The 25576-nt window shown below is 35.3% G+C and overlaps 2 protein-coding genes across 17 annotated transcripts in view; one reads left to right on the top strand and one right to left on the bottom strand.

The window, feature by feature from the left end:
• The window catches only part of LOC106066482 (glypican-6-like), a 120027-nt gene extending 102649 nt beyond the window's left edge, over nucleotides 1-17378 (top strand). Inside the window, exons 6-8 of the mRNA XM_013225519.2 lie at nucleotides 1635-1918; nucleotides 9736-9911; nucleotides 11511-17378. Of these exons, the coding sequence (XP_013080973.1) occupies nucleotides 1635-1918; nucleotides 9736-9911; nucleotides 11511-11896 (846 nt within the window). The 3' untranslated portion in view covers nucleotides 11897-17378. The remainder of the gene's footprint in view (nucleotides 1-1634; nucleotides 1919-9735; nucleotides 9912-11510) is intronic.
• Nucleotides 17379-18564: 1186 nt separating this feature from the next.
• LOC106066480 (dedicator of cytokinesis protein 9-like) overlaps nucleotides 18565-25576 on the bottom strand; it is an 80758-nt gene continuing 73746 nt past the window's right edge. For all 16 annotated transcript variants that reach the window (XM_056012609.1, XM_056012612.1, XM_056012610.1 and 13 more), the window contains one exon: nucleotides 18565-25182. In XM_056012609.1, coding sequence (XP_055868584.1) covers nucleotides 25099-25182 — 84 coding nt within the window. In that variant the 3' untranslated portion in view covers nucleotides 18565-25098. The remainder of the gene's footprint in view (nucleotides 25183-25576) is intronic.

Consider the following 25576-nt stretch of genomic DNA (forward strand, 5'->3'; position numbering starts at 1 on the left):
GAAGATTTACATTTGCTTTTGGCTTGACTTTGTGGGAGAATGTGTCGAGGGCTTAAAGCTAATGGGAGGGTGACCCAGGAGTGCGAGATTCCTTTGCATTCTTGGAGGAAGACGAGGTTTGGCCACGAGATGATCAAAAGGTAGGGTATGGAGGGAGGGGAGAGGGCGGTAGGAAACGTGACGGACACTGAGTGACATTCTGACACTTCATCAATGTTGACCTTTGGTCAATCAGGCGAGCTGGACATGCAAGTTGCGGCCAACAACCTCCCAACCACTCTTACCGGTGACATAGTGAAATTATTATAGCAGCATTTCTCAATACTTGAATTTATAGAACCCAATGGTAAAAGTTGTTTCTTGCTAAAAACGGGTTGATAAATGTTCTTGCTGAAACGCTGCGAATGAGTTGCCCAATAAAAGTGGACATTTTTGTCCATTTTGAATGAATTTTGGTGAATAAAAAGGTGACTCCTCTAACTTCTGTGTGTCCTCGTGGGGCGCCTGTTTTCTAATCCTTTGGACTGCTTACTTTTTGTTATCGTCACTCCAGACATTTATTAAAGTACTATTATGGCGCCATATTTTCGTCCCCACCCACTTCCCTTTGCTGTCATGATCTTTTGGTCTTACCGAGAGATCAACACTAAGAAATGTTTAGTGTGGAAGTGGAATAGCCATGGGCCAATGTACGCCAAGGGCACCCTGTAGCATTCCAAATGTGAGATCCACCGCTTCACTGCCATACATCATCCTGTCAGTGTTTCCCGGAGACTAAAAGGCTACTGTACAGCCCAGTGTTGGAATGTAGAGCAGGGGTCATTGATAGATGGACAACACCGAGGCTGTGACAGGGGGCTCTGCGAAAAACGGAAGAGGGCGTAGTGAGTGAAATCTTTGGGGTCAGGAGGGAGGAGAAAAGAGTAAGTGAGGGGGCGAGGACCTAACGACGTGTAATTTTCTTAGTCATCCGCACCCCTGGTAGTTAGCGGCTATCTGGGTCGTTTATCTCGTCCTTCTCGGACTGGTCATTTCTGGACTGACCATACGAAACAAGGACAAATGGCATCCTTTATTTTTTTCTTTTAAGTGAGTATCTAGAGAGATAGAGAGAGAATAGAGATAAATTGAAATAGAAAATAATAGAGATTAAAAGAGAGGTAAAGCAAGGAGACAGAGAGAGAAATAAAAGCGTAAGACAGAGTGTATAGAAATATAGAAAGGAAGGTTAGAGAGAGAGAAAGAGAGAGAGAGAGAGAGATGGAAGAGAGAGAGAAAGAAACTCTTGATGTATTCACATGTTTATCCCTATCTTCTGTTTCATACAAAACTTCTAACTCTGGGAAGCCGCACATTTTACGACAATAAATTGCGCACACAAAAGATCCCTCCGCGAGAAGTCATCCATCCCAGTGGTCCATGAAGGGCCCTGACCTGCTCTAGCACATCTTTCCACTCAGACCATACATTGTGATAATGTCTGCTTCTCTAATGTGTTCATTTTGTTTCAGAGTAATAAATTATATCGTTTCTTGGGACAGGCACATTCCTTTTTAAACCGTTTTACTATCAGCTCTGCATCTGTCTAATTAAATGGGTCGCAGTTCTAAATTGGTTTCTTTATACTTCTGCAGATCTTCGCCGGATGCGGAACTCCTAGCAAAGTGAGAACCAGACGAGACACGGAGGCCCAGCAGCACACTTTCGACTTTCCCGCCAGCAACACTTCCAAAGCGAGGGTCAGGCCCACTACAGCAGCCGGCACCAGCCTTGACCGCCTGGTCAGAGACATTAAGGATAAGGTCAAGGCGGCCAAAGATTTTTGGATTCAGCTTCCCTACGTCATCTGCAACAACGAAGGGATCGCTGCCGCAGCATCTAAAGAGGACGACTGCTGGAATGGGCAGGATAGAGCCAGGTAAGGACCCATACAATTATGGAGTACTGCCTTTTATTCATTCTTACATTACCACATTTTGTCAACTCTTTTATTAATAATTTCTGTCTCTTCTTATCTACCAAACCTAGCCAATATGAGACTATACGTACTCGTCAAGATGAATACGTTCACATACACACATGTGCGAGTTACATTGTAATGTCAATACCACTCCTTATACCAAACAACTTGGCACTATTTATATGTATACCCTGATGTAAACGCATCTTGGAAATGCATCGTGGTCAGCGCCGCGACCCACATGCTGGCACGTGCTGCCTGCTACAGTATCTAAATTAACTCTTCTTCACTGCTCGCCAGACGATTACATCTTTCACCTTTGGCCGGATGTAAGTAACCGGATGTGACCCAACGCACGTGCATCTAGACGTTGCGGACCTCTCCATTTTCCTCCCCCCCCCCGCCCCCTCTTTTATTTTTCCTCCCCCATCTTTAAAAACGTTCCCTGCATGTATTGTCATCGCAGACGATATCAGTTGACATTAAGAGCTCTCCTCAACAGGTCTCTGTCTTACTTAATGAGATCTGGACAAGTGAGGGGGGTGGGGCACGATTGGCGGTGAGCTTTTAGAAAGGGCTTGGGGGTGAGAGAAAGAAGCTTGTGGGTTAGCAGTGAGTTTTTCTTTAAAGAAAGAGGGGAGGATAACATTATTAGAACTAATCGCGCCAGCTGGCTTAAAATAGCTAAGGGGCGCCCTCCAGGACAGGTGTACTGTTTGTGACTAGCGGAATTTGAGAACGGGGGCGAAGTGGCGCAAAGGCAGGTGCGTTTTTCTGGCGTCAAGATTATCATCCTTTATATAAATATACCGGGGCCCCTTTGCTCACTATCGGTATTTCTCAAAGTATATCAAGGTGTCCTCCAGTTATGGCGTCATTGTCTAGAGAGCTTGAATGCGATGTTATGAACAATTGTAATGTCACTTTTGGTTGCTCCCTTGAAATACTAAGATCCTCGGCTACTTAGGGTTTGTGTCATTGAAAAAAAGCGGCACCAGACAACACCGTGTGGGACCCCCTGACGAATGTAGGTCACGTGAGAGATGAATGAAACGCCCAGGCAACTGGAGATAATGTTATGTGACATTTTTTTTCTAAACTTAATTAGGTAAAGTCTACCAAGCTGGGGCGGGCACTGGTGTGGTTAATAATCAGCGCCCCTGAGAGAGGAAGGGAGTGGTTGTTATTGACTTACAGGATAAGGTGAAAGTGGTTTGAATACTATGAATGAGAGATGGATCTAGTAAGATCTGATATGGGTCTGTGCCAGTGTGTGTGTGTGCGTGCGTGTGTGTGTAGGTAGTGACTTTAAATTTTATACGATCAAGTTTTTTTTTTTTTTTTTTTTTGGCATCTTCCTATAGAATGGACTTCATACTAACGCCTCAGACGTTTTCGACTAAAATTAATGTAGAAACTAGAAACCTGAATAAGCGACATAACTAGTTGAAATATTTTTGGATTATATATAAAATTATTTATTTATTCCTAAATATACTACCCGTCCTCTCAGAAACTATTTCTATGAAACTTGTTCAACTATTGTCAGTAATGTTTGGCCAGCGAGTGACCTATTTTTTAGCCGAAGCTTGAGCCATACTCTTCAAATACAAAAACAAAACCTAGTAAAATACACAGAGACACACAAAGATAAGAGCACATTCCTCGTTCCTTATTCTAGGACAAATGTGTACAAATACTCCTTCTTCCCTAGTGCTATTAGAGCATGGAATGGGTTGCCTGAGTCAGCCAGGAAAACCAACGACTTGGCAGAATTTAAGTTATTAATTGAAATGCATGACTAGATTGACTTAGGGACACGCGTAGGACGTAATCATCTTCGTTTTTGAAGTACGTCTGTATTTTATAAGATAAGATAAGAAGCTTGGGTGAAAGTCTCGTACATGTCTCTGTCTAGCCATCATGCTTCATTGGAATCTTCTTGAAGCTGAAACTTCCCTTCGTGAATGTTTCTCTACACTATGCTCAACCATAGTCCGTGCAACCAGACCAGTAGCACATGGCCTTCAAAGAGTTTCGTCCCTCTTCTTTGCCTCGTAATTTTGTACCAAAAGACAAACTCGTGAAAAAAATATTTTTTTTTTTGGTGAACTGATTCTGTTAAGGCAGGTGTGAACTAGATCTAATTAGTTTCAGCTCGCGTCATAATTGGTATAATTGATCTAAGTAGCGAGGCATTGGACGAGTGGAAAGCTGAAGCTATTTACTCGTTTTTTCTCTCTCACTTCTTTCAAACGAAATCATTGTGTTGTTGTTGGGATCAATGACTTGGTCTAAGAAGATATAGAAGAATGCAGATGAAAGTAGGTGTAGTTTAAAGTCTCGAGACATACATAATAATTATTGATTTCATTTTATATAGCGCTACTTTCATGCTTATAGCGCAATCTCACTTGTGAACCAGTTGGGGTGGGGGAGGTATCTGGGAGAAGGTTTCCCGTGCTGCCTTTAAGCGCTCAGTAAAAGCAACTCTGCTCGAGTCGGGTGTCGAGCCTCGAGCCCCTTCCTATGTAGCCAAGACAAGCCAAGTTGAAGCGTACTTAGCCTATCGACCCCGCTTCCCACATTCACAATACATCACAAGATATACCACAATATGTACATCACAAACTACTCAACGGTATCATGCTCACTACTACTTTTGAAAACTTTTTTAAGTTGTTTTTTTTTAATTATTATTCTATGGTGTCACTTAGAAATCTTTGCCCTTTCCATCTTAAATCACGTCATTTCACCTTGACCTTGACCTAAAAGGTAAGTTTGTACCCTTTCTTTATGAGAGTACACTCCATACCTAACGACGCGATTTGTTTATATCTCTGTCATTACTATTAAGTGGTCGTGTTTTGTTATTGACTTATATTGGATGCTTCCATCACCGCAATGGCAGAAGATTGCTTGATATCTTGTATTTAAAGTTGACTTCCGCCGGACGTCTTTAAGTGTATAACTGTTTTGTTTTTCTGTGAGGGGCGGGGTTTAATAGTTGACTCTTTGTCCGTTCCCATCATGCCTTTGTGATATCCATGCTTCTGAATATATAAGTTACATCCCATGGGCGATTATATTTGTTCTATTTATAGATAGGCCTATTAGAGTTTATCTGTAATTAGAGATATTGCTTTTAATTGAATGTTGTTTATGGACACTTCTGAGTTATTTATACGTTTGTTTTTTTAAAATCTTGAAGTATTTCAACAAAACACGTGGAGACATTTTATCATTTATTTAATTTCGTTAGCAAACGAGCAAACTGGCGAGTGTTTTGCGTGTATGTGTTTAAAACCCAACGCGTGTGGTTGTTTAGCCTTTAAACAGAATTGTAATTCCATTTGGTAAGCAATCATTGTAAAACAGCTCAGCACTTTAAGGGATAAAGTTGTATATGGAACTGTATTTCAGCGCTACGACACTCCTTTATTTATTTATTTTTGTTTGACACCAGTTCTAGTAAAATGTAAGTTTGAATACTTTCCGTGCTGAAATTGTCTCAAACCACGTGGTACTACTGAATCCTCCACTGAACAATGAGCATAGTCCAAGCAGTTTGAAATGCTGGTACGAAGCAGAAGTCTAGTAGCAAATCATTTGATGGCGCAGTTTCCAGCTCATCCTCGTGCTCCTGCTGACTCATCAATTAGTGAGTTGATTGCCTGGACATGACAACACCTTCCCTCATTTTAGAGGAGTTTAAAAAAAAAGGGGGGGGGAGGTTAATTCCGCCAACCTCTCTTTCGTATTTCATATCTATTAAATACATACTCGCTCTCTCTCTCTCTCTCTCTCTGTCTCTCTCTCTCTCTCTCTCTGTCTCTCTCTCAATGTCCCCATTAAAGCTTGATACACTAATTTTGTACTGTGTAAATGTAAGTAAAGAGAACTGTAAAGATGCAAACAGTAATATGTAAAAGTAAAGAGAACTGTAAAGACGTAAAGCGAAATGTGTAGGTGTATAGAGAACTGTTTAGATGTAAAGAGAACTGTGTAAATGTAAGTAAAGAGAGCTGTTTGACTGACAAGGTGCAAAGGTTACACTCGAGTGGGAGGCTAGACTACGCCGACGGTAAAGCGAGCAGAGAAAATGTCCGAGGGATGGAACTCGAGCAGAAGACTGAAGAGGGCTTGTTTTTTTTTGAGGAACTTCTTCTACCCATTTTACATGGTTTTCAAAAGGTTGTAGGTCATTAGCTTTTTTTTTTAAAGCTGTAAGTAATACAGCAACAACAGAAAAAAAGAAAAAGAGGTCCACTCAGCTAGATAACTATCGTACGTGCTCTGTGTAGCAGGTAGAACTAGGTGATATAGTTCACCTGGAGAAGTTAGACACTTGCAGGAAGCTGGATGCCCCGGTATCCCTTCCCTCCTCTTCTAGTATTCTTACCTTCGGCCATTAAAGATCAATTGCTTTGATGTTCCCCCCCCCCTCCAAAACATTTGGGGAGCTCGGAAACAAACGGGGTGGGGTGTGTGGAGGTTAAGAATAGGAGAGGGGGCGACAACAATGAAGGAAGTAAATAGGGCAGGAATATCTGTTTGCACATTTGGATTGTATTGCTTCGATTTCTATTACAGTGTGGTCTATTTCTTGCGAGGCTACTTGAATGTTCATATTAAAAGTGACCACAGTTATCTGATCTTTGTTTGCATTTTTATTTTAGAGGATACATTATACAATCAAATACAATAATACAATGTATAGAAAAAGATGAGAAAGGGATCAGCAGAAATGCGTGCCCAATGGAAACTAAAGAAAAAAAAAAGTCAGAAAATGGAAAGATGAAGATTTGGGGAGAGAGTTTGAAGTAAATAGAGGCAATTGACAATGTCAAGGACGCAATAGCGAAAGACAACTCTACAACGAATAAAACAAATTATATTCTGGTAAAAACTGGATTTTGCACACCGGATACACAAGAGACACCTCGTTGTGATCTACTTTTGAAAATAGCCATTTGATAGTTATCTGACCCTGCCAAAAATCTTTTGAAAGTATGAAACTAACAATAGATAACTGTAAAACCTTATATTTTCATTAGCACTTCTCTGGTGTAGTGGTTAGCGTGTCAAGTTGAGAAGGCTTGAGACTCCAGGTAGTTCAAATTTGATATTTTTGTATCATGCATTTAAAAAGCGATCACTGTAATATTTACACAGCTACCCCCCTTCAAACCCCCACCCCCTCCTGTAACAGCCTCCTTATTATGGCCCCCAACTGGTCCAGACAAGTGATAGGGTCTTAGTGTATTGAGAAAGCTAAAAGCATGAAATTGCGCTAAACAAAAACAATTGGTAAGAATATTTCTAACCGCACAGATTTATCATTGTTAGTCTAGATCTATTACAAATTTAGTTACATGACTGATCCAAAACTAATTGATACAAGTATGCCTAATGTAAGCTTTTTTTCTTTTTTTTTTTTTTACACTTAACTTTTGTTGTCATTTCGGAACGCGTAAGGAATGGGCCCTGGGGTCTCATGCTAAACTATTCCAACTAGTCTACCAAGATACTTGCTAGCATGGGGAGCAACCTGACAGTCGCGTTGCCTACCCTCCTGCCTATGATATAGTTCACACCAAGTGGCACTACTTAGGTCAAAGGTCTTGGATAGACTCTAGGTCACAGAACTTGATTCATTGCTCCTTGCCAACCAAGGGGAGAGAAGTCTTTTAGATTTAAACAAAGTCCCAGTATGAGATATCAGACAGATACTATAATACTTTTAAAGAAACTTGGAGTGCCCGTAATTTAAGGGAAGCAATCCCATTTCATAATTTTTTTTGTTCATTACTTTAAAACTAGGGCTTTGGAATCAATTATTCACATCTACATGTGTTCAAGGGGCTTTGTCTCTTAACTTAAAAAAAAAAAAAAAATTTTTTTGGGGGGGGGGGGGGGGAGAGAGGAGTGGAGTATATAGGAAGGAGATGGTAAGCTGGGGGGGGGGGTCACTAATGATGGGATACACCATATGACTAATGAGGTTTTACAGCAATGACGCCAGATCATACGCAAATACTAGTGTTTATAATTAGTGAGTTTTCGCCCTTTGTTCTTCAATGCGTACACAAATGACTTTTTCCTTTTTAATTGCCATTGCCACGTGAATAACAGCTGCCATTTTGTAGTCTTGTTATTTCTATCTGACCACGAATTCAAAGGCGGATATCGTCCAAGCTCTGAAGTTTGTAACTTTTAAAAGATCTTCAAATTATAATTATCCACTGTAGTCACAGTGTAGTGTGTATGTAATGTACTCATAGGCCCACATCCACTCTGGTGCCTACTGTATAGATAAATATTTCGTTTGGGAGCTTCCAATAGTCTCTCTTTGCTCTTAAAAATTCCACCGCTAGATGTCTCTAGTTACTTCTTGAAGAAAATGTTTTCAGTGTTACACACACACACACACACACACACACACACACACACACACACATACATACCAAACCCTCATACTCATTATGTAAAGGCCCCCCCCCCCTTTTTTTCCTAATCTTTCCTTTCCCATTGGCAGAAGATATTCAGGTCGAGAAACAAAAATAACTTTCACTCACTCAGCTAGCACCTGTTGTAGTTTTGTCTGGGGCTGAATCCAGGGCTCTCTCTTTTTCTTTTTCACTGTTATGATCTTAGATAAGGGAGACAACCGAAAGTATTGAGCAAGGGAGAGAATACAGCATCTTCTAGAACCACACAATTATCATATTTAAACCCGTCTAAAAATTAATTTTAAATAGAGCTCTTCAATTTTTAAAAATTACAATTCGAAAGATGAAATAGGTTTATGAAATTAATTTTTGGGCAGCATATTCCCAATGATTAAAATGGTGGGCCAACCAAATAATCTTATCATTACCACAGCCACAGGACTGTACTTCAAAGGCTCTCAAAGTACAATCCAATGTACCACACCGATTGATTGGGCATAATACATGAAAATGTGTTCTGGATAATTAAAATCAGAGCCATGGTGAGAGAAATCAAGACCAATCGTCATAGAAGGCATCAATACTGACCTTCGACATCACATGCTGTGGGCAGAAAAGACCAATAGCTTGTTGCCACGTCATAGGTCTGTACGACATGGCAACGAGCTATTGGTCTCGACTGCCCACAGCATGTGATGTCGAAGGTCAGTATTGAGGCCCTCTATAACGATTGGTCTCGGAGAAATGCCCACCCATACCCTTCCCACTTGCATGCTGTATCCAGAGGCCTGGTTGAGTCACTAGCTCCAAACTGCCTATAAAAGGCAAACTGTAGTATGAATTGCACCAGTCACTGTTCAAATCATCTCACATACCAGCCATTGATACAAATGAGAAAGAAAAAAAAAGAAATATTCTTGTGTATGTGTGTGTATGAACTTGAAACAATATGAACTTGAATGGAAAATGTTGATTTAAATAAACTATAAAAAAAAGCACACTTCATTTGCACATGGTAAATGAAATGGTTGCAGCCTGTATAGTCTTGTGTGCTTTCCCATAAATCTTTTGCTTTTATAATGTATTGTTATGTGGAACACACAATTGTAAGACACATTACCTCAAGGATAATAAAGATTATTATTGTTATTACTATTCCAACGTTGACACAAGAACCTGAATACCTGGGTGGATTCTGAGTTGCCAATTTTATCCCAAGTTCTCAGTACAACCACCTGTATGCTAAACAACAATCTGATACTACAGAAAGATTCCATGGATTTCTATTTGTTTCATTTTAACATTTCTTTTGTTTTTGTCCAGGTATGCCCCACCAGTGCAGCAAGATGGCACCCTGCATCAAATCAACAACCCAGAAGTGGAGGTGGATGTTACAAAAGTCAACACAGTCATCAGCAGGCAGAAGACACAGCTCAGTCTCATTATCAACAAACTTCAGAATGCACAGAAAGGGGATGATGTGGATTGGATAGATACTGGTAAGACTTGAGGGTCACTCCTTAATTTTACTTTCTTATAATAAAGTCAAGAAAGTAATTCCTTTGCTAGCACATGCATCCTGGATGATCTTGAAAATAGAAGGCTTAAGTGTCCAGTGAAAGAATTTTTATTATAAACCTTTTTCCAATGCTTGGGCACATGAGTTATTTCCATGTCTACTTTGAATCTCTCTTTGAGCTTAAGTTTCTTAATATAGAGTGGGGCATAGTGGTAGAGTGTTCAGGTGCTTGGCTTCTGAACCAAAGGGTCTCAGTTCAAATCCTGTTGAAGGGTTTGATTTGGGATTTTTAAGTTAGCCTTGAGTCCACTCAACTCTAATTATACCCTGACTTACGCTACGTTGAAGAAGTAAAGCTGGTTGGTAATTTCACTAGCCACATAGAAACGATGAGCTTTGCATCTTCTGCCACGTAGATCATTTGTCTTCAAAGGGTACCTTCACTTTTCTCTCCAGGGAGACAATTGGGCAGGTAATTATTAGTACAAGCCAATCATTGTTGAGTACAAGTAAGAATAGAACTCACTCCATGGTTCCATAGTGGAAAGTCTTGTCTCAATAAATGTCTACTTGAATATTATAAATAGCTTGTTAAGTTATGCAAAGGAGTAGTTCTATATGTATCCATGGCTGACAATGGTGTGTCATGTGGCCTACACACAATAAGCTATTGTCCAACTGGTGGGCATCCTATAATTCTCAATAATCAAAATTCACAGTCTTCACCAGGATTCAGGATTCCAACTCCTTAGTATAGAAGCCAGGTGCTTTACAACTCTTCTACCATTCCCAGCCAAATATAGACTTTATTCAGACCAAATGACAGGGTGTATACATAGAAACACGGGATATGAATAGATCTCCAATTTGTCATTTTAATTTCAAATACTGAAGTCAGCTTCACTTCTACACAAAGCAGAAAAAATCTATTAGGAAGGAAAAGTGCTGGATATTATGTGTACTTGCCTGATAGCCAAATCTTTTGAAACACAACAAATAAATTTGAAGATGGAGTCTGATTGAGTGATGTTTGTCAAATAGTACATTGAATTGAATTCACAGCACAAATTATTGGCATCCAAATGAATGAATAGAGAAAGTTACTTCTAACAGTCATAGAAACAAAAAGATTGTACTTAATTATAGAATAAGAAATGATATGGTATAAAGATGAGATTTTATCAGACTATCAGGCTTATATAAACAGACACAAAACTCTTTATTTTTTGAGCTCCTTCCCCATAATTAATTAAATTAACTATACCAGAAATTTAATTCTTATGTTCTGGACAGAGCAAAAAATAAAAAAAATAAAGTGAGGTGTAACTTAAAACCACAGAAACAACCAAAATTGCTAAAAATTGCTATCTTCGGAAATAGTAATTGTACATCTTGAGTTTTAAACCTAGAAAAAAAACATCACAGGAAACTTGCAACACCCACATAAGACCACATTTTCCTGTCATTTGTAGATATAAATTGAAGTCTTATATCAATAAATATATTTTTTTATATGATGTTGAGGATCTATGATCATGACAGTTGATTGGTCGTTCATTTTTCTTATTTCCTATTTCAGAAATTGACGGTTTAACAAGTGGCAGTGGCAGTGGGGACATGACTGAAGGAAGTGCTTCTTCTGGTGACAATCCTGTCACAGATGAAGAAAAGAATGGCAATATTGACATCGATAACCAGCCTACAACCAAGGGTGTCCACACCCGCACCAAGAAACCTGTCTCTGAAAAACCCAAGCCACCAGTTGAGCCACCAATGCCACCTAAAAGTGAAGACAATGACAAGTACAGGCCTGGCAGTGGCAAATCTGACCAGAGACCTGAAACAAATAACAAGGGTGGAGGAAGACCAAATGGTTCTCAATCCAGCTTTGCTTTCTCATTGAACATGTTGCTTTTGATCATTTCTATACAAATAGGATTGCAACGAATTTTAGTTTCTTGTTGATGACAACAGTATACAACATGGGAACCTCAAAAACATGAAAGACTAAACTATGAAAGACAACTCTAACAATCATCTTGTTAATCTCTACTTTCTTTTTATTTTTACTGGCCTATATAATTTAGTAATACAAAATACAAATAAAAAACCAAATGGCCTTAAAACTCACTAGAGCTTCAGGAAAAAAGAAAAGCTCTTCAAAATTATGGGATATGTGAATAATGGCTTCTAACTTCTGTTTGTTCTGGATTTTTAGAATGATGTTGGATAGTTTGGATTTTATTGATTTATTTTTTTGCTTCACTGTAGTATTGATCTAAAGAGTGGAGCATTTCTTGGCTTTAACAAGAAATATATCTGAGGTTACATTTATATCCTTTTTTTTTTTTTCGGGGATGATTTTACAGGGTGGTCTCTCTTTAATGTGTCAGGGTGGTTGTTCTTTGTGTTTCTAAGGGATATTTTCTATGGATACTTGTATAAACCAATAGTTTGTCTACAAACTGGCTGGTGCAGGATGGATACACATGGATTTGTTGTGATGACATAATAAACTTACTGGATTAAGACTTCAGAATCTTTTGCTTCTGCAGTGAAGGAAACATTGGTCCAATGGCTTTGTACATATTATTGAACATTGAAATGTTCTGGATCATTGTGGGGACATGTGTGGTTAGGATGTGGCCAGGCCTTACATCCTAGGATTGTACTGGACTTTGTTCTTTTTTTTTTCCCATAAAACAACAGCTGTCCATTGAATTGTCTGAAAGGAAACACTTCATCCATTAAGTATTGATGAACAGACGTTGAGAAATGGCCATATTAATTAAGACCTAACAGTTGATGTATATATAGTGTTTTAGGCTGATAAAGGTTTCGGTTTGTCGAAATAAATTTGTTTGCATTCAAATCTATTGCAGCAATGAAGGACCCAAAGCTTTCCTTCCATAATCAGCACATCCCCACCCCCGAATCATGGATGACATTTATTTTGAATACTGTTGATCCTACACATTGTGCCGTTTTCCTTGTAAAAACTTTAGAATCACTGGATGTCCCACTTTCTGAGAAAGGACACATACAAGAGCGGCAATGCATTACTACACCCATTGATATATAAATATTTATACATATGTTTCTGTTTGATGAGTGACTTAGTATTTATATATATATATACATATAGAACAGACTTCATTATCAACCAGTGTTGTGAATGGTCTGGACATGTGTCCATGCCATACTTACCATTGACCACTGATCAGGACAAATGGTTAAACACGCTCTTGGACCTAGCTTAGAATTTTTTACATTGATTTGTAAATGCAGTGAATGCTGAACTATTCATGATTTCATACTGCTAAACTGTAAACATGTTAACAAACATTGAGTTAAATCATTTGTAAATTAATTAACAGGACTAAAAAATCTAAATAATAATTGCCTTTCTTTTTTTTTTTTACATTGATTATTGACTAAAGTCATCCTAAAAAGTCAGCCTTTGTATTATAAGGTTATTAAGCTGCTTAATAAAAAAATCCTAGGTTCAACCCCAGTTTGGGTTGATTATTTATCTCCAGAAAAATTCTCCTGAATTCCACTTTGTTCTAAAGATAGCACCTCATTCAAGCTGGTTAAGGCAGATTTTGGTTAAACAACCCAATAATGTTTAACAGATTTTACTTGCTAATTACTTCCCATTCTCCTTTATCTATTGTTGTCCTGTAACAAATGTGTTCTTATTTCACTACATTGTCTGGAAAGATTTATTTAGGTGAAGGTTATGTGATGTTTGAGTAGAAAGTCAACAACAGCAAAACTACAAATGATCTAAAGTCCTTGACTCCTGGCTGACATGTCACAGGACTCAGTCCACACAGCACATAACATGTACTCTACGTGTATCCACACAGCACATAACATGTACTATACGTGTATGTTTGTCACATTATGTATATATTTTATACATATAAAAAAAAAACTATATATCTAACTCAATATGTAAACATTGGACATGATTCACACACATTGTGGGAAAAATAAAAAAAAAAGAAAAGGTTTAACTTAAAAACAAAACCTCAAGAAAACCCAATAAAACTTATGGTGTGAACCAAAATACTGTTTGCATAATGTCAGATTGTAAAGAAGAATGTGATGCATTGTAAACTATTTGATTATTTTTCCCCCATAGATATTTGTACTATTTCATGTTATTACATTTCACTCTAGTAGTTTTGCTCCTTCTCCCCTTATAGATTGTCAGTATGACTTAAAATATTCTTGGACACTAATTTAATCTATTTTTTGATGTAGCGCCTGGGTTGCAATGTCAATTGTTCACTTGTCTTAGTTAATCAGCATAATATTTCAATGTTGTTATTTTTTTCTGAGTACAATGTAGCTAATGCAAAGGCTAAAATAGGAAATAATCTTTTATTTGATTGGTATTATTCAACTTAAATATGGTTTTAACTAAGGTGCATAACATTTTAGCCATATTTTTTTGGGTGACATTATAATTCTTTTATCACTAAAAATATAAAATCATGGGAAATTTTTTTAAGTTGAACATTTTAATAGAAATTGTTTTTTTTTAAATGCTTGAAACCAAATGAATATTTTAGATATTATAAACTGGAACCCAGCTGGCCAGATTTTTGTGTGTGAAATTAATGTATGTTAAAATAAGTTGTACAATTTTGTTTAATTTTAGTTTATTGTTTTGTTCATATATATATATATATACATACATATACAGTAAAACCTTGTTATATCATACTTGAAGATAATGCCATTCAATACATCCAGTTGGAACTACACAGATCAGCTGAACCCCTGCCTGTCAGCCAGGACAGAAGATAAAATTTGATGAGACTGGAATTATGGTATTACGAGTTATGAAAAAAACCCAACTTGGCTTGATTGTATCTAACACATTATACATAACAGCGTCTACTAAAAACCACACTGTGAACATAAAACTAATACATGTATATGTTTCTAATATTGTCACTAGATAGATATATGCAGAGATAAATGTTACCATCTTGTGTCCTATATAAATCAGCGTAGCGTTCTTCCAGTACTATTTATTAGTCATTTATAATATACCATGTACATCTTATCATCTGTCATGTGTACTAAGGGTAATCCCATCCTTACTCCAGGACATCATTGGGGGATACAAGTATAAGATTTTATTCACTTGGGTTTACTGAGATAGTTCAGTGGTTAGCCCTGGTCTTATAGTGTATTCAGTGGTCAGCCCTGGTCTATAGTCTATAGAGTGGCCAGACCTGGTCTATAGTCTATGCAGTGGACATCACTGGTATGTAGTCAATATTTTGGTCGACCCTGGTCTATATACTGTGTGGCTATCCATATCAACATAATTAGTAGGTATAAGATGGGCTGGAAAAACTATTTTTACTTCATTGTCAACTGTGAAATGCCCTAAGAGTCATTCAGATCTGACATGTTTTAATGCATAGACAGACAGCTTAGAATGAATAGATTGCATATAAACAGATTTTGTCAACATGTTGTATTTTTGCCACATGGGGCATAGGTTATAAAAATTGACATCAAAATTTGGCACAACTTAACTCTCAGAGCTTAATAAAAACATTCACAGTATAATTATATCTATTTATTCAGTTTGGTGTAAATTAGGAAATAGATTTCATTTACTAAGACGTTGTGCTGTGTACAGAAGCCTTACACTTTGTAATGTAACCTTAAATATTGAAGAGAATTAAGATAATTGTTTTTAAAATGTTTCATTTATTGAAAACAATCAAAAGAATTATTTTATGGTAGATTTAATCTATACAGTATCCCCTTGTATTTATAATTCTACAATGACTTCAGTACTAGGTCGATTCTTACTTTTTTTTCAATTTATAGTCATTGTTAACTTCCTGCATCAAAATAATAAAATTAGTTTTTTTCCAACTTTATCCAAATATTCCCAATGTTGTAAAATTTCAATATGATTGATTTCCATCTTAAAAGAATGTGTTTGAACTAGAGACTCAATGACTGCTCTGCTCACTTTTTTTTTTCCATAAAAAACAATAAATAGAGATTGCAGAAAATTTTTCTTAAATATCCATCAATGCTACACCTGCAATAGTTGGTGTCTGAGGGTAAAACTGGCTTGAATAATTATTCTAAAATTTAGTGTTGAATTGGGCCACAGAGTTAAGTTTTGCTAAATTTTTTGACATAATTGTAACATGTGTTGTAAGTACTAAGTATTTAGTGAAAGGAATATTGTCAGGCCAACTTGGTGCTCTTGTATTGGGCAGCTTACTATAGACGTTTAGTCATTCGGATCCGATTGTAATATTTTAAGTCAATAGAATTATGTTGCTTTATTTGCAATTTTAGTTGGTCAGATAATTTATAAACATTACAATACAAAATTCCTGTTCAACAAATCTGGTAGAGTAATTCTGTAGAGCACATTTGCATTAATTTTTTTTTTTAACTACCTCAAAAATTTGTTCCCCCCATAAGTCAGAGTTGGACACTATTGTCAATTATTCATTGGATATTTGTATACATTTTTTAACTACGTAAACCAAAAAATTTGTTGTTAGTTTCTTTTTTGTTTTTACATTTTGGGTTCAATATGTGTGTGTTGTTCATTCTTTATAAATAGACTTCTATAAATAAACATATTTATTTTAGTTGGAGCGACTGAATGAGATTGTGCATATATAAAGATTGTTTGGTGATGATTGACTGGGTTAAAGAAATGATCATGTCTAGACACAGTATTAATAGTCAATATTTTTTATTGTCGCTTTTTTTGTAAAACATCTCTAACCTTCATAAGACATTAGGGAAAAAAAGGAATTCAATTTTTTTTTTTCTGAAAATTTAGCTCAGAAAGGTGTTTAATTTAATGTTACTTAAAAAACAACTACATCTTTTAAAACTCAATTTAATACATTTTATTAAGATAAACTAAGTTTTAATCGCTATGAAATAAAATTATAAAGTAACTGTATTGATGAGAGTCAGTATATTTTGGTGTTTAAAATTATATCCAGAGGCATGGACATGATTGTTTTCATGTATATATTCAATCTTTGTATTTTGATTTTGTGTAAAAGAAGAGAAACAGAGGGCTTCACCACAAGTTCTGCAGAATGAAGCCCAATGAAAATTCCTTTGGAAGATAGCATTTGCAAACTGGTAAACTAAATAATGTGTGCCAGTTGTTTTTTTTTAAAGATGTCTATTATTACTTTTTTTTTTCATTGATACAAAATACTTTTGTGCCTGACACCATTCTTTGTCAAGTGTCAAGATGAAACTTTGAAAGTATAAATTCTGTTCCCCTGTTCTTGGGAGGTCAAAGGTGCATAATGCTCACCTGTTCAATAAGACTGTCATGTTTGTGTTATGATAATAATGTATACTATTTGCTCTATGTAATCTGACATAATTATTAAAAGATGCTCCTGGACTAAATCTGTCAACAGAGTTGTAGATTAATTTGTGTGAGAGTTCACTTGTCTTTAGTATGTGTATTGAATGTAGTTTTTATATGAACTTAAGGCATATTACACATACAGCAGATTTCAGTTACTTGTATCACACCATGATTACACAGCAATGTCTTGAGTTAATGGTTTGGGTACTTTGGAATTCAGTCAGAATAAACAGCTTGTTTGATTAGCTAGAATCATAGGTATACATCTTAAGCATGATTCTTAAAAGAATATGATTTATATACTAGCAGATAGATCCTTAAAAAAAAAAATCTCAAGTCATTGGTTGACGAAAGTCATGAAGTCTTCTATTTCATCTACCAGCCAGTTTTTTAATGCTGAGCTTCAGCTCTTTTAGTAAGACAATTCCCTTCTTGGCCCCCCATAGAAAGGATTGGTGGACAAATACAATAAAACACCATCAACAGTCAAGAAATATATTTGCTTCTCATTAGGACAGATAGTGTAACATTAGGATAACCCTCAAATACCAGTGTTAGTCCTTGACCTAAACCTTGAACCTATATTCCTAGTAAATCTGTAAGGAATGCTAAGAGTGTTGTACAAATTTAAAAAAAAAAAAAAAAAAGCCAAGTATGAAAAATACTCAAAAAAGCTTATGGTAGGGAAGGAATTGCCCAATTACTGTCATACATATCAGTATGGCAAGATTTAACTAGCTTTTTCTATATGAAGCAAACTTAATTACCACAAATTGATAAATTAATTTTTTGATTGATTCATGTGTTGTCATCAACAAAGAATAATAGTGCAAAGTTTCAATTTGATCAGAGAATGGGAAGTTTGGGAAATGATATGTATACATACAGACAGTGTGAATTGATCTAAGCTTTGTAAAAAAAAAGAAATCTTAAAATTCCTTTGAAAGGATTCAAACTCAGCACCTTCTGTTCAACATCATCATTCAGCTAAGCTTCCCATAAAGCATTTTTAACCCTTAAAGAGAGACCAGAAGTGATTCAAGGACCCAGTTGAATTACAACAGACATTTATGGATTTCACTCAACATTTCTAGAGATTTAAAACAGATTGTTAGAAACTGAACTCTTAACTTTGTAGACAAAACCTAGATAAACCCATTTATAGTCTAAAGGAGCAAACGACACAAGACTGACAGGCAGCTTTCTGATTAAGAAACAAAAACACAGATTTACATTGTAACAAATCATTTAATATTTGTATATATATATATATATAGGCAAGTGTAATAAAAAAACGAATCAAATGTTATAGTCAGACGAAACAGAAAGTACATCACATTACATCAGGTGCAAGATGTTGGAATGGGGGACTGTGGGGGAGTGCAGTGAGGCCACATTGACATTTTATTCTATTTATGATCATTAAAAAATGCAAGTATCACACAGGCAGCACATAGACACTCAAGTACAAAAGAAAGACTGATATTAATTGATAAAACATTGCTAAATTAGTGCCCGATATTGAGAAGAGGGCTGGATGAGAATGGCTTCACAATAATAAAAAAAAATGCTTTGTGACAAATTAATTAAACAAATAACAAATCTTACTGATTCAGAGAATTGACATAGTATTTATTACATATTCCAGTGGCTCTGTGTCTCCATTAATGGTTTGATGTTTATACAACAGTTCTCTTGTACATACTTAAGTGATTGTTCATTTGGACATTGTTTCTTGACCTTTCCACACCTGGTAGTCTCTAACTTGATTCTTAGTTCCAATGTAGCAGGGATATAAAGTAATGTTGCAATTAATTTACCATATTTAAACAAAATCTTTCCCATTGTTCTTTAATAAATTGTATAATAAAAAAAAAAACAGTAATGCACCATGATGAATAACAAAAGCCAACAAAACAAAGGAACTGAAAACTGATGTGTGGATTATAGCTCATACAACAAAACAATGAGAAATGTTATTCCAAACAGATCAGAGAATAAACAAGCAGGTCATCCATGTGCTCAGTCAAAGCACATATTAGACCAAAGAAAAAAAATGTGACAAAGGTGCCTTATAAAATGTGACAAAGGTGCAACAAGGCACAAGCAAAAACACTTTTTTTTATGTTCCATTTAAAGTTGGCAGGTAGCAGATCAATATTTCCCCAGCCCTTCAAGTCTGCCTCTTAATGATTAGAGCAGTTACCTCCCATATAGGAAGTGCCCACTAGAAGGTTGAAGGAAGCACACACAAAACAATTTGCATAGCAGAGCACCACATAGACAACAAGTGGATGTCAGAAGCAAGAACAAGTATGTAAGTAGGTCAAGTCATTTGCTGTATTCAAATACAAAGTTTTGATGTCTAACAAGCCAGTTGTCTCACTAAACCTACATCATATTAACATACAAAAAAAAAAGTGGGGGGGAGGGGTAGCTGTGATGGGTGTGACAGGGGAGTGCTCCTAGAATTGTATTAAACATTTCTTAATATGACCAAGCAGAGAGCTCAATGTAATTAAGGCTTACTGCAGGTCCTATGTGATTACTCTGATCATACAGTCTTTCCTTGTAAACAAACATTGGAACAAAAACTCAAAATGTCTACACTTGGTTCACATTCACACAGACGGTTGTGTCAGATAAACCTTTCAATGTGCCAGATTGGGTTCTTATTCAGGTTAGCACGGTTCTAATTTGGCCAGATATATTCTGGCCTTTCATTTCACTAGACTAATTCTGTGACAATCCATCGAAAGGAAAAAAAAAAAGGGAGGGGGGGGGGGAAATTAAGCAAAAAATGAAAGAAGCTGGAAATACATTTCAGAACTTTTGAGTCAGTCTCTTTACATTTACTACTTTGGCAAAGTGACTAACACAAATACAGAATGGTGGCATGTCATCAGTTAAAACAAACAAAAAACTAACAGGTGAACATTTTGTCTTTGAAAACATAAAACATGAGACCTAAGATGTAACACTGTTTCTTTAGTGCAGATTGAAATCCTGCGAGTGTTAGGAATACAACACTGAAGCTCTGACATGAAGATTAAACTGATCCCAACATTAAGGGGGCTGAATGTGAAGCCAATTGATAACATTTTATTATTTAAATTCAGAAAATGTTCTTTTTGTTCTTCATTCAAATACACAAAATGAAACATAGAAATGGATTTTTCATTCAATATTCAACCAAATGTAGTTCCTACAATTATGCAAATCAAATATGAACTATCTGAGCATAACGCAGTTGAGTAGGTCAATGCAATTTCAAATGCTGGAAAATTTCCTAAAGTTCAAACAAAAACAACTTATGAGCAAAAAGTGACTTTTGCTTACAGTCCAATGTCACCAATGTTTAAGAACTGCTATATATAGTTCAATGAATTAGAAGGGGAGTCAACTCACTATGTAGCGGGGTTAGATGCTTTTGAAAAAAAATCTGTACTTTGATATCAGAATTGAGCTTTGTGAATAATTTGAACTATTCAGCAGTTTGTGGTTGAAGGTAAAAAGGGAAATGATCTAAATATTCAATGAATTCTAACCAAAATTAGTGTAAATAGTCGTGCATTATAATCACAGAGTTCAAAAAGACCATGCAATACAATGAATTATGTTATGCATACAAAATGTATAGATCCATATCCACATACAATAAGCCTGAATACAAATGAATTATTTCTTATCTTATTTCACTATTTTAGTTCCCAAATAATTTTTATTTGTAATTAATTCAAGTTGATAAAATACAGCCTGTATAATTAACATGCATTCTAAAAGTACATCTTTTAACTACAGTATAGGCACTAGAGGCTAGCAGTGATGATAAAATGCATTGTTTTTTAGGTTACATGTCTATGCAGACTGTAATATATTCATTCCCAAGTAAACTAAAACCACAATTAAACTGATAGCAAAAGATTTGTAAGTGTATATAGATCAGTATCATCCAGTATTTATATTTCAAATTGATGTGGAAAATCATTAAAATTAGTTTTTTTTTTTTCTGAAAAGTAAAGATCATAAGTTTTTGTTAAGTGAAAAGTAAATTATTTTGGAAGAAAAAAAAAGACCCCACCTTTACTGTTGAAAGGCATGATTATTATTATTGTACAAAAAAAAAATTGTCTCTGTAGCGGGAATATATATTTACATATTCATGTATAGGTAAGTGTGGGAAATAAAAATCTCAGAATAATTATATAGATCAGGGTTGAAAAATGTATAGTTCAGGGTTGTTTGAAGAGCCATGGCTTAGGTTTTATTTAACAAAGAATCAGTACAAAGTCTGGGTAATGAAGAGTGATGTTGAGAAAATGGAAGCTTATCAAAGTCAAAATACACTTCTAATATTACACTAGCTCTAAGGCAAGAGTTGGGGGGGGGGGGGGGGAAGTAAACAGGATTTAGGGAGAGAGAAGAAAAAGGTTCACATCTTGTGTAACTTAAAGTACACTCCAATACATAGGTCAGTGATGGCATTTAGGGTCATGCACATAACAAAAAAAGATTTTAAAAAATTGATTTCATGAAAAATAAAATTTGAATGAGCAGAAACGAAGTCTCAGGTTTTTTTGTTGTTTTTTTTTGGTAAGACTGGACAAAAAGTTTGGCATGAATGGAATGGTGCACACAAAATTAAATGGCTTATTAGAACATGACACATTCAACATGAATAAAATATAAAAATGGAGACTGCTCTGAAGGATAAACATTTGTTGTGACTCCATGCTTAATGCAGACCACTTACAGTGAAGTTGAGAAAGATGCAATATGTCAAAACAAAAGTGGTTAGAACATAAAAACTCACTAATTTTGATTTTAACAATTAAACACTCAAGACATGAACGCTCTGTACAGATCTATAATTCATTTAACACTTAAATAGTGAACATTAATGACAGAAAAAAAAAGATTTGTTATAAAGGGCTATAAAAAATGTCAATAAAAGAGACAATCCTGGCATGAGAAATGTCAATTTGTCATGATACCATTTCATACCAGGAAAACATAAAACAACTATTTATAAATAAAAAATGTTAATTTAACGAATGTTAATCTTTACATTGCTAAACATAAAAAATTAATTAAACTTGTTTCTTTTTTGCCTCAAAAAATTAATTGAAGACCTTTTGATGGGCCCTTCATTTTCTTCTACTAAAATAGCTAAACTTTATTTCTTTACCTTTTGAAACACTGAACAATGACAACTTGTGTACATACAAATTCTCTGCAGCTACTGGTAGATTTATTAATATACAAGTTTAGAGGACAAAGAAAAAGTCAGACAAAAACTTCAACTAGATAAATGTTGAGTTTTGAATCCATTGACCTAATTATCTTTCATTATAAACTCAAATCCAAATATGAGTGACATGGTGTAATAAAAAAAAAATGAATGGAAATATTAAATTATGTCATTAAGAAGCAGATTCTGGTTTGGTTCAATTACAACAAAACCTGCAATCAAACCTCATAAGTTACTAAATATTAAAATGATATTAAGGTAATATTAAGGTGATATTCATGAATGATTCTGTACAGTTAGTGCTGAATAAATATTTATAATGATACAAGTCTAAATTTATAAAGATATATGTCCGTCTATACAGCACACAGTATAATAGGACTACAGAACATATAAATCTATAAAATAATTTGATCAACAAATAGAGATTTGTTCAAGATGACACGAATACAAATTTCTCATTCAACACTAACAAAATGTTAGCACTTGATTAACTTCACACTGACACACATAAGAATGAATATACAAGCACACAGTATAATAGGACTACAGAACATATAAATCTATAAAATAATTTGATCAACAAATAGAAATTTGTTCAAGATGACACGAATACAAATTTCTCATTCAACACTAACAAAATGTTAGCACTTGATTAACTTCACACTGACACACATAAGAATGAATATACAAACATTAGCCATCCTATTTGATTCTATTCTAGTGGCAAGACTCACGGCTCTTGATAAGAACACCATGAACTTAAAACAGGCAATCATGATTTTTGTGTATTTAGTTCAGTTCTGTCCACCACCATACAAGATATCTTCTACTCAACTAAGTTGTCTACAACTCTAGCATGTAGCTAAGAATGACAAAAGAGATAATCTTACATCAACAATTAAATTAAGAGTCCAATGTATTTGAACAGTATTATTATGAACAATATTATTCCACAATCCAAGGGAAGTAACCAGTCAAAACAATAAGAAACAGTTATCACAGTTTGAACTTTGTTCAAGTCAGCAAGAAGTAAATAAAAAAAAAACAACCCAGTAAAATCAAATACATTTTAATGTCAGAAAATATGAAGGTCAATAGTTCAGAAAACAGAAAATATGAAAGTCAATAGTTCAGAAAACAGAAAATATGAAAGTCAATAGTTCGGATTACAGAAAATGTTACAAACCCAGAAGTAATGGGAGAATGTTCCTAAGAGGTGGGCTATTTATTTATAGCTACATTTTTTGATGTATGCAGTGTAGTGAATACAGAAGCATAGACAAGCTAGGCATTTTAAATGGCATATAATTTTTGTGCATTCTAAAGGATTACTAAAGAATTAAATTTCTAATCTCATTCACTTGTAACAAAATGTAATTTATAATTTTATCTGGCAACAATTTTTTTGCAAATATGCATCCTTGACATTGGTTTATTATGTGAATGTATTTCCAAGTCTGCACCAATCTTAATTTCATTTAAATCATACCCACATTTCTTCATATTGTTATGTCTTCTTTTTCTCTCTAATTAAAGAGATGTCTTGTGAATGTAAAGTGGATTATTAATTACTGTGATTCATTTATTTATAAACAAAAATCCCCTTATGGTCTACTTGAATAGATCATTAAAAAAAAATCAAAAGAAGGTCAGTAGTCATCTGACTACACAGACTCTAGAAAAAAAAAGACAGCTAAGGGAAGTAACTCAAAGCTTTAAACTTGTGTTGCTAGTGCAAAAAGAAATTATTGCCCCTGAATCAATTCAAGTTAACCCACAAAACCATTAAAAGCTAAAACACAATGACTTTAAGTCAAGTGAAATGCTGTTTTGGCTTTCCAACAAAATTTCAAAAGCAAGGATTTGAAAATATGACTGAAAACTGCTGAAATTAATAATAGGTACCATGTTCTCACAGTTAGTACTATTGAAACACTTCTAAAGCACTGAATTTTTGGCAAAAGAACAAACATATATTACAAATGCAAAAGAGAAAAAAAAAACACTGAAAAGATAAATCACCATGAATTATGTTTTGGGCTGTACACAAATTTGACTATTAAAAATATTTACAACAATACAGAGAAAAAAGAAAATAATTCAAACCCAAAGATTGGCTGGAAGAAGAATGTGGACCAGATGTAGCAATCGCATGAAATCAACATGATTTCAATACTTCAGATCTATTGTAAACACAGCCAAACAGAAGTGGTTTCAGTTTGTAGCACAATTTATTTGGATGTTCATTCTCATCTTGTTCTTTGGTTGTTACTTGAAGATTTAACTTTTCTGATGCTGCAGTTTGAACTAAGTCCTCAAGACTTACCATCGTAACACAGTTACTTGATTATTCTTTTTTCAATAAAAAAAAAAAAATCTTCAATATCTCGTCAAAGTTAACCCCCCTTTCTATAACTGAAACCACAAAATGAAACATTGCACATGAAGTCCCAAGATGTAGCAAGAGATGTCCCAAGACAAGTTCCTGAGAAGTGTCCAGTGATCCCATCAAGCAGAACTTGAACCAGCAAGTCCACCAATGAAAGTCATGGACTGTCTTTGCTGGTTACTCATCCAATCAAGCGGAACTATCTGAAATGCAATAGAAATTTTTCTTTTTAAACTATGCAAAACTGTCAAACCTTTTTTTATGCAACACTTCAAGCTATACCTCCAGTTGACACACGAACGTAGTTCTACAGTGGAAACAAAAAGTTAGCCAAACTTTATAAAATATTCGTGTACCAAAAGCAGTACCAACACACACACACACTTAGAGCCTTCTCTGCCCTGGTTTTAAGGAACTAATTAAAAGTATTATAAGTGCAAGTGAAATAAATATTTAAGTTGATTAAAAATGTTTTATTATTAACTAAGTCTAGGTGATATATTCTAGAAAATGAAATGCACAGAAGAAAACCTCAAGACATGCTGAGCCATTACCTTCATCTACAAACCAAACCTTCCTGGAAGCTTGCTACCATTA

Source organism: Biomphalaria glabrata, chromosome 15, assembly GCF_947242115.1.
Source record: "Biomphalaria glabrata chromosome 15, xgBioGlab47.1, whole genome shotgun sequence".
Lineage (NCBI taxonomy): Eukaryota > Metazoa > Mollusca > Gastropoda > Planorbidae > Biomphalaria > Biomphalaria glabrata.